Below are 10,013 nucleotides of genomic sequence, written 5' to 3'. Positions count from 1 at the left end.
TCCAGTCCTCAGCAACCTTGCCCGCCCCACAACACCAGGTGACTTGCTACGGCAAGCTCAACCCAAGCCTGCCCTCAATCAGTGACCTCTTTATAACCCACCACAAATACACATCCCCTCGAGCAACAAGGTAGGGTTAAACCCGGCGTGTCAAGGAATAACCACCGAGTTCCCCAAGGCAGGAGGAAAGGCAGCAGAAGCCACTGTCTCACTGCAGACCCCAAAGCTCCATCCACCTGGCTTTGATCTCCCACAGCAACAGTGGACTGTTTTGAAGCGTTTCAGGACTGACCAAGGCCTCCGTGCAGCTGCCCGAGGTCAGTGGGATCACCAAGACCATCATGTTGAACAGTCCAAACGATGATTCACATCATCAAGGAGTGTCCGCTGACTAAACCTGAAGGTGGACTTGGAGATCCTCATCCAGGCACTGTCGAGGTTCCGACCATGGAGAGTAATAAACAAATATATCAAAATCCCCTGGAGTCGCATGTACGCGAGACCGGGTAAGGACGGCAGATTTCCTTCCCTAAAGTCAGCCAGATGGATTTTTTTACAACAATCAATGAAAGGCACTTTTATGAATGGCAACTCTTTCTGTCTTAGCTAGTTGCTAGACAAAAAGTGTGGGAAGAACAGCATGCTCAATCTGTTCTGAAATGATGCGCCATGCTTCCGCAGGTACCTGCGTAGTAAAGGGCTGGTGGGGTGATGGCCCCTGAGGTGCAGGAAGTACGTCTCCCCCTGACTTGATGTGAAGCCGCAGTCCTCGCACACAAAAATCTTGGACCGCCGTTCCCTGTAGGCGTAGGTTTGGTGCACGCTGTGAATCTTCTTCAGGTGCGATTCCAAGGAGCAGCGCTGTGTGAATGCCTTCTCACACCGGTCGCACTTGTAGGGGCGAATGCCTGCTCAAAACAAAGGCGGGGGTGATAAAGTGAGGATGTGGGTTGAGTAGGGTGATCATTGCTCGGCACAACATCGAGGGCCGAAGGGCCTATTCTGTGCTGTACTGTTCTATGTGCCGTGAAAAAAGACAAGAACTTGCATTTATATAGTGCCTTTTGCAACCTCTGCTGTGACCCAAGGCGATTTGAAGCCAATTAAATAGTTCCGAAGCATCCTCACTGTTTTAATGTTGGAAACACAGCAGCCAATTTGTGCACAGCAAGCTCCCACTGATGGCCATAAAATAAATTGACCCATTCGTCCACATCAAGGGGATGTTTGAACAAAGAAAAGTACAGCACAAGAACAGGCCCTTCGGCCCTCCAAGCCTGCGCCAACCATGCTGCCCATCTAAACTAAAATCTTCTACACTTTCGGGGTCCATATACTATTCCCATCCTATTCATGTATTCAGTGATGGGCACTGGGAGAACGGCCCTGCCTGACTTTGAACCACTGAGTTCAACTAATTAAACTAAATTAAGCAAACTGGGGGATGGATTAAAAGGGGGTGCCCTTTAAAGGGCACTGCCCTGAACCAAACATAAAGGGCAAATGAAACTTAAAATATTATGCCAAAAGGTGATTGAAAGGGTTGATAAGGCACTCCAGCCCCTGGGGTGCCCACTGGACATGGAATGCTGTTTTAAATAACGCGGCGGCATCTTGGGCATTCACCTGAGGGAATGGATGGGTCTCATTCAAAAGGCAGCATCTCTGACAGTGCAGCGTTCCCTCAGTACTGTCGGTCCTGATAAAGCGCTCTGGTCCCGGCCTAGGCAACGTTCTGACGCAGGCAACAGCGCTGACCGTGCGTTCAAGTAACAGCCTGCTGACCCCAAGTCTAGGCTGACACTCCCAACGCGGTACTGAGGGCGCGTGGCACTGTCGGAGGCGCCATGTCTTGGATGAGACTTAACTGAATGACGCCCATCTCTAACCCTGATGTAACTCTTAACCCTCCCTCTCCCCGCCACCTCCCCCCCCATACCTGTGTGCGTTCGCATGTGCCTCTTCAGATCAAAGGTGTCGTTGAAGCCTTTACTGCAGAACCTGCAGATGTGTTTCTTCAGTGAGCTGTGGCACTTGAGGTGTCGGGTCAGCATGCGCTGCAACGGGAAGACTTTGTTGCAGGAGTAACAGAGGAAATGACCCTGGGTGTCGGCCGATTTCACCTTCCCAACAAAAGGAATTTGAAGATCAGAATTCATTCTTGCAAGAGGGAACTTTCGACATTGCACGTACAGCACAAGAACCTGCCCAACTAGCCTGTAAAGGTGTCCCAGTTGAACTTCATGTGTCATTGTATCCTCTCATTTTGGTTTGCCGTGTGTGGGCGATTTTTTAAAAAGTCCCTGGCCCCTTTAAAAACATTTTCGCAGCTGTGGAGGCCAACCTATAAGTGGCCTCCATGAGAACCCATCTAGTCTACCCCAATCCTCTAAAAGAGCACCCTACCCAGGCCACCAACCTATCCCCGCAACCCCATCTGACCTGCACAGCCTCTGACTCTAAGGGGCAATTTATCATGGCCAATCCAGCTAACCTGCACATCGTTGAACTGTGGGAGGAAACCGGAGCACCCGGAGGAAACCCACGCAGACACGGGAAGAAACTGCAGAAGTCGAGTCAACCCGAGGCAGAAATTCAACCTGGGTCTCTGGCACTGTGAGGGAGGCAGCAATGCTAACCATCGACCAGAAACTGAACTAGACCAACCATATAATTACTGTGGCTACAAGAGCAGATCAGATGTTGGGAACTCTACAGCGAGTAACTCACCTCCTAACCACCCCAAAGCCTGTCCACCATCTACAAGGCACAAGTCAGGAGTGTGATGGACTCTCCACTTGCCTGGATGAGAGCATGGTGGTTAGCATCAATGCTTCACAGCTCCAGGGTCCCAGGTTTGATTCCCGGCTGGGTCACTGTCTGTGTGGAGTCTGCACGTCCTCCCCGTGTGTGCGTGGGTTTCCTCCGGGTGCTCCGGTTTCCTCCCACAGTCCAAAGATGTGCGGGTTAGGTGGATTGGCCATGCTAAATTGCCCATAGTGTCCTAATAGCAAGGTTAAGGGGGGGGAGTTGTTGGGTTACGGGTAAAGGGTGGATACGTGGATTTGAGTTGGGTGATCATTGCTCGACACAACATCGAGGGCCGAAGGGCCTGTTCTGTGCTGTACTGTTCTATGTTCTATGTTCTAACACTCAAGAACTCAACACCATCCAGGTCAAAGCAGCCCTGCTTGATTAGCACCTCATCCACCACCTTAAACATTCACTCCCTCCACCACTGACGCACAGTGGCAGCCGTGTGTACCATCGGCAAGATGCACTGCATGGGCAGCACGGTGGCACAGTGTGTAGCACTGCTGCCTACAGCGCTGAGGACCCGGGTTCGAATCCCGGCCCCGGGTCACTGTCCCTGTGGAGTTTGCACATTCTCCCCGTGTCTGCGTGGGCTTCACCCCCACAACCCAAAGATGTGCAGGGTTGGTGGATTGGCCACGCTAAATTGCTCCTTAATTGGAAAAAATAATTGGGTACTCTAAATTATTTTTAAAAGATGCACTGCAGTAACTCGCCAAGGCCCCTTAGGCAGCACCTTCCAAACCCACAACCATCTAGAAGGCCAAGGGCAGCAGTCACACGGGGAACACCACCACCTGCAAATTCCCCTCCGGGCCACTCACCATCCTGACTTGGAAATATATCGGCCGTTTCTTCATCATCATTAGATCAAAATCCTGGAGCTCCCTCCCTAACAGCACTGGTGGTGTACCTACACCACAGGGATTGCAGCGGCTCAAGAAGGTGGCTCGCCACCACCTTCTCAAAGGGCAATTAGGGATGGGCAATAAATGCTGAGCCAATCCAGTGACACCCATCTCCCATGAACAAAGTTTTTAAAATCCTCCAATGTACTCGGGCAAAGTGGCCGCTTGCCACGCCTGGGCCTCAACACTGAGGGTAAGGGTTTCTCACAGTACAGCACCACCTTGTCCAACATTCATCCCACCCTTCTCTGTGGTAAGAGCCCCGGCTGCACTTCCTTTCCTTATATCTTTCAGGACGTGGAACTCTTGTAAAATCACTATGGCAGGGGTTGGTTGGGGGAGCGATGGCTGATCGTTGATGCAATAAAGACATACCTTAGCTTTGCCGAGCTCTGGCTGTTCTTCAGCGTGAGCTATTCCACGCAGTCCTTTAGCAAGCGATCCCACCCAGGTGCTTTGTATTTTGCCCTTTCCACTCATCGCCGTGTTTGGGGGAGGTAAAGGTTGACGCTTGTCCAGGGCACAGGTATCCGAGCATTCTGTGGATGGAAGTAAAGGATATTCGCGGCAGATCTAAAATAGGTGGGAAAGTCTTTTCCGATGTGGGAATCGGAACCTTACAAAGGGATATGGATAGGGTACGTGAGTGGGCCAAAATTGGGCAGCTAGGGTTTAACGACGTGCGAGGTCACCCATTTTGGTCGGGAAAAATGGAGAGGAACTTCAGAGTGCTCCAGTGCGGAGGGATCTGGGTGTCCTCGTGCATGAATTGTGGAAAACTAGCGTGAAGGTGCAGCAGGTAATAAGGAAAGCAAATGGAATTTTGGCATTTATGGCTAAAGTGAGAGTATAAAGGTGTTGCAGCAATTGTACAAGGCATTGATGAGTCCACCATCTGGAGTATTGTGCAAAGTTTTGGTCCCCTTATTTGAGGGAAGATGTAGTGACATTGGAGGCAGTTCAGAGGAGCTTGACTCCAGGGATGAGGGGGCTGTCGTGTGAGGAGAGATTGAGCAGTTTAGGCCGATAATCTCTAGAGTTTAGAAGAATGAGGAGATCTAATTGAGGTGTACAAGATGATAAAAGGTGTGGATAAAGTAGATGTGGAGCGGATGCTTCCTCTTTGTGGGACATTCTAGAACGAGAGGTCACAGTTTTAGGATGAGGGGGGAGCAGATTTAAAACCGAGACGAGGAGAAATTCTCCCAAAGGGTGGTGAAGCTGTGGAATTCGCTACCCCAGAGTGCGGGGGATACTGGGACACTGAGTAAAATTTAAGGAGGGGGTTCGACAGATTTTTAAATGGGAACGGGCTGGAGGGTTACCGAGAACGGGCAGGATGGTCGAGTTGAGGTCGAGAGGAGATCGGCCATGATCGAATTGAATGGTGGAACGGGATCGAGGGGCTGAACGGCCGACTCCTGCTCCTAGTTGTTGTGCTCTTATGGAAACATATGTAAATGTGATCTTGCTATTGGCAGCCAGAGTACGGTGAGTGAGCATCTTTACCCAATCAGTGGAGTTATAGGGGCTGGGTTTAGCTCACTGGGCTAAATCGCTGGCTTTTAAAGCAGACCAAGCAGGCCAGCAGCACGGTTCGATTCCCGTACCAGCCTCCCCGGACAGGCGCCGGAATGTGGAGACTAGGGGCTTTTCACAGTAACTTCATGCCTACTCGTGGCAATAAGCAATTTTCATTTTTTAATTTCATTTATAAGCCTGGTGCGGTTAAATGAAAACCTCTTTCATTAATATTTTCAATATTCATTCATGAGAGGTGGGCATCGCTGGGCTGGGCCAACATTGGTTGCCCATCCCTAATTGCGTTTGACCTGAGTGGCTCGCCGCATTGCTGTGCCCTAAAGGGGCATTAGTGACAATCGGCAATGGTTCCATGGTTTCCTTAGACTTTCTAACTCCAGATTTGTTGCAGCCGTACAAAACTCCGGTGCAGCCGCATTTGGAGTACTGTGCGCAGTTCTGGTCGCCGCATTATAGGAAGGATGTGGAAGCTTTGGAAAGAGTTTTCATAGAATTTACAGTGCAGAAGGAGGCCATTCGGCCCATCGAGCCTGCACCGGCTCTTGGAAAGAGCACCCTACCCAAGGTCCACACCTCCACCCTATCCCCGTAACCCAGCAACCCCGCCCAACACTAAGGGCAATTTTGGACACTAAGGGCAATTTAGCATAGCCAATCCACCTAACCTGCACATCTTTGGACTGTGGGAGGAAACTGGAGCACCTGGAGGAAACCCACGCAGACACGGGGAGAACGTGCAGACTCTGCACAGACAGTGACCCAAGCCGGGAATCTGAGGAGGTTCTGAGGAGATTTACCAGAATGTTGCCTGGTATGGAGGGAAGATCTTATGAGGGAAGGCTGAGGGACTTGAGGCTGCTTTCGTTAGAGAGAAGAAGGTTAAGAGGTGACTTAATTGAGGCATACAAGATGATCAGAGGATTAGATAGGGTGGACAGTGAGAGCCTTTTTCCTCGGATGGTGATGTCTAGCACGAGGGGACATAGCTTCAAATTGAGGGGAGATAGATATAGGACAGATGTCAGAGGTAGGTTCTTTACTCAGAGAGTAGTAAGGGCGTGGAATGCCCTGCCTGCAACAGTAGTGGACTTGCCAACATTAGGGGCATTCAAATGGTCATTGGATAAACATATGGATGATGAGGGAATAGTGTAGATGGGTTTCAGATTGGTTTCACAGGTCGGCGCAACATCGAGGGCCGAAGGGCCTGCACTGCGTTGTAATGTTCTATTGTATTGAATTCAAATTTCATTCCTGTCGCAGTGGGATTCGCACCCCAATCCCCAGAGGATTGCTTTTCGTTTTAGGATTATGCGTCCAGTGAAAATACCAGAGGGAAAATGATACACGCTTTGCACACAGCAAGATCCCACGGATAGCACTGTCACAACGACCAAATCACTTCTCCCTGTTTGTCTTCGCAATTTTGTTAGTTGAGGGATTGATATTGGCCCAAGGGAAAATGCTCTGTTCTTTTCTCTTATATAGATTTGGAGTACCTAATTCATTGTTTCCAATTCAGAGACGATTTAGTGTGGCCAATCCACCTACCCGGCACATCTTTTGAGTTGTGGGGGCGAAACCCACGCAGACACGGGGAGAATGTGCAAACTCCACACGGACAGTGACCCAGAGCCGGGATCGAACCTGGGAACTCGGCGCCGCAGGCAGCAGTGCTAACCCACTGCGCCACTGTGCTACCCTCTCCTGTTCTTCAAAGTAGAGCAATGGGATCTTCTACATTCACCAGAGAGGCCAGGCTGAACTTGGGTTTAAAATCCCACCCAAAATATGTCACCTCAGTGTTAGAGTTATCGTTTATACACTGGGGAATGGAAGATGCTAAAGCCAGTCTTTTCCGTATAATAATAATCTTTATTGTCACAAGTCGGCTTATATTAACACTGCAATGAAGTTACTGTGAAAAGCCCCTAGTCGCCACATTCCGGCGCCTGTTCGGGTACACAGAGGGAGAATTCAGAATGTCCAATTCACCTAACAGCACGTCTTTCAGGACTTGTGGGAGGAAACCGGAGCACCCGGAGGAAACCCACGCAGACACGGGGAGAACGTGCAGTCTCCACACAGACAGTGACCCAAGCCGGGAATCGAACCCGGGACCCTGGCGTGTGAAGCAACGGTGCTAACCACTGTGCTTCCGGGCCGTACGCAATGAAACATTGACGAGGATGGGATTCAAACCCTCGCGCGACAGACCACAATGGATTACTGGCCATTCGCCTTACCCACTCAGCCACCTTAATCCAGGTTTATTCCCGAGATTACAGAGTGAACTGGATTTTATACACTTGTAATAATTCCCTGATCTTTCCACAATTTCTAGCAGCTTCTCCTAAATACAAATTTAAAGCAGGTGCTATATTACAGCAGAATTCCAAAATTAAGACTCAGGAAATGCTGTAATCTATTGATCCATCTATATTTGCATCTATCTCCCCCTTTATCCCTAACTCTCTCTTTGTCTCTCCAGCTATCTCTCTCTATCCATCTCTCTTTCCAACTGTACACCAATCTCTCCATCATGCACTCATCAGTAGTAAGAAGGCTCCTCCGGGAAGGCCCAGGGCAGCAGATTCACGGGAACATCACCAATTAGAAGTTCTCCTCCAAGTCACTCACCATCCTGACTTGGAAGATCTCGAGGGTTTTGGGTATGAGGAGAGGTTGAATAAGCGAGGATTGTTTTCTCTGGAAAGGCGGAGGCTGAGGGGAGACCTGATAGTGGCTTTTTCCAAGGGTGGAAGTGTCAATTACAAGGGGGCACCGGTTCAAGGTGAGAGGGGGAAATGTTTAAGGGAGATGTACGGGGTAAGATTTTCACACGGAGAGTGGTGGGTGCCCTGGATGCGCTGCCAGAGGATGTGGTGGAAGCAGACACATTAGCAACATTTAATAGGCAGCTGGATGTATTCATGAATAGGGAGGAAATAGAGGGGTACGGACCAAGGAAGGGCAGAAGGGTTTTTTTTAGTTAGGGCAACATGGTCGGCACAGGCTTGGAGGGCCGAAGGGCCTGTTCCTGTGCTGTAGTTTTCTTATATCCTTCACTGTCGCTGGATCAAATCCTGGAACTCCCTCCCTAACAGCACAGTGGGTGTACCTACACTACATGGACTGCAGCGGCTCAAGAAGGCAGCTCACTTACCACCTTCACAAGGGGCAATTATTGATGGACAACAAATGCTGGCCAAGCCAGCGACGTCCACATCCCATAAATTAATAAAAAAATAAACTAATAAACAAATCTGGTACATATAAAGCCAGTCTCAGTGATAGTGACCATGACAACTATCATTGATTGTTGTAAGAAATCTGGTCTCCTTTAGGGAAGGAAATCTGCCGTCCTTACCCGGTCTGGCCTACACGTGACTCCAGACCCACAGCGATGGGGGTGACTCTTAAATGCCCATCTGGAATGGTCAAGCGAGACACTCAGTTCAAGGGGCAATTAGGGATGGGCAACAAATGCTGGGCTCGGCCCAGCGATGCCTACATCCCGTGGAAGAATTAAAAAAATGTTTGTAGGGTTGTCACCAGGAATGCGGGACTTCAGTTCTGAGGCGGGATTGGAAAGGCTGCGACTATTCTTCAATCAGAGATGGCTGAGGGGGGTTCTAGACTCTCACAGAGATCTCCTAAGACAGCGAGCGATTCCGAGATAATAGATTCACTGCCAAAGATCTAGAAGAGAGATGAGAAATGTTTTCACTGTCGTGATTCTGGAATGTTCCACCCGTAAAGGTGGAGGAAACGGATTCCAAAATCCTTTCAAAAGAGGGTTGGACAGATGGTCGAGGGTGAGGAATTCACAGCTTACAATCAGGATGTGGGACTGAATGACTCCCATTGAAAGTCTCTGGGTTGGATCTTAAAGTCATGACCTTCGAACGCGGAGGCAAGAGAGCCACACGCTCAACCTCCCCATAATCGCCTCCACCTTGCTTCTGAATTCGGTCATTCCAGATCATCCTGTGAGGGGTCGACAAACCCAGATAACAAACTGACCCGTGGGCACCCTTACAGATTGAGCTGATTTCAAGAGGGGACATCATTGTGGGAATGAGGGGGGCAAAACCTTCCTCAGTGACGCTTGGCAAAGGACAGGATCAATAGGAAGCAGCCAGGATTCCTACTCCTGATCGCAAGTTAGCTGGGGACCACAAATGTGTTGCCTAAGAAGTGCAGTGCTCGGTCTATCCATCCATCCCCCTCCTTCTTTACCTCTTCCTCTGGCCATCTTTCCCTCCAGCTAGCTGTCTATCTCTCCATCCACCCTGCACCTCAATCTTTCCATCTCTCACTCCAGCTCCCCTTTCTTCCACCCTGGGAAAGACTGTTTCGTGCAGGAAACCCACCTGGAATGTAGAAATCCCCTCGCCGATTGTCCGATATGTTGCCCCAATTGCGCCTGTCGCACTTACGGTGACGTTTCTTGACCAGAAAGGACCGCGGCATCGCGGTGGGAACTCGGACGCAGAAAACAGCAGCAGAACTCCCCGGCACTGATTAACGATCGGCCGGGAATGTCAGGGGAGTTTCGAACCCTTAACGCGATACTCCATCCACCTGCCAAATGGTCAGCAATCCTCTCAAAAAATAACCTACCATCCACACCGCTTAAATATACCTTCTGGAGCATAATTTACCTAACCAACCTCACAAAACCAATGGAAATCGAAAACGCTTTGGATAAAATATATTTAAATTTCCATGGGTAGTTTCAAAGGC

At 49.8% G+C, this 10,013-nt stretch overlaps 1 protein-coding gene across 1 annotated transcript; it reads right to left on the bottom strand.

Moving 5' to 3' along the window:
• Positions 1-602: 602 nt before the first annotated feature.
• On the bottom strand, positions 603-9,740 carry LOC119957712 (putative transcription factor ovo-like protein 3). Its single transcript, XM_038785791.1, has 4 exons — positions 9,641-9,740; positions 4,098-4,261; positions 1,940-2,123; positions 603-908 (listed from the first exon to the last, which is right to left on the bottom strand). Exons 1-4 carry the CDS (start codon positions 9,738-9,740, stop codon positions 607-609), a joined length of 750 nt encoding a protein of 249 aa, XP_038641719.1. The 3' UTR covers positions 603-606.
• Positions 9,741-10,013: the final 273 nt, after the last annotated feature.

This window comes from Scyliorhinus canicula, chromosome 27 (genome assembly GCF_902713615.1).
Source record: "Scyliorhinus canicula chromosome 27, sScyCan1.1, whole genome shotgun sequence".
NCBI lineage: Eukaryota > Metazoa > Chordata > Chondrichthyes > Carcharhiniformes > Scyliorhinidae > Scyliorhinus > Scyliorhinus canicula.
Note: the sequence above shows the minus strand (reverse complement) of the source record. Positions and strands in the feature narration are given on the sequence as shown.

Excerpts from the sequence above, each read along its gene's own strand:
- LOC119957712 (XM_038785791.1), bottom strand. The coding sequence starts at position 9,740 with ATGCCGCGGTCCTTTCTGGTCAAGAAACGTCACCGTAAGTGCGACAGG. Across the intron at positions 4,262-9,640 it reads AGGGGATTTCTACATTCCAG|AATGCTCGGATACCTGTGCC; the intron begins GTGGGTTTCCTG and ends TTCCATCCACAG. Across the intron at positions 909-1,939 it reads GCACATGCGAACGCACACAG|GCATTCGCCCCTACAAGTGC; the intron begins GTATGGGGGGGG and ends TGTTTTGAGCAG.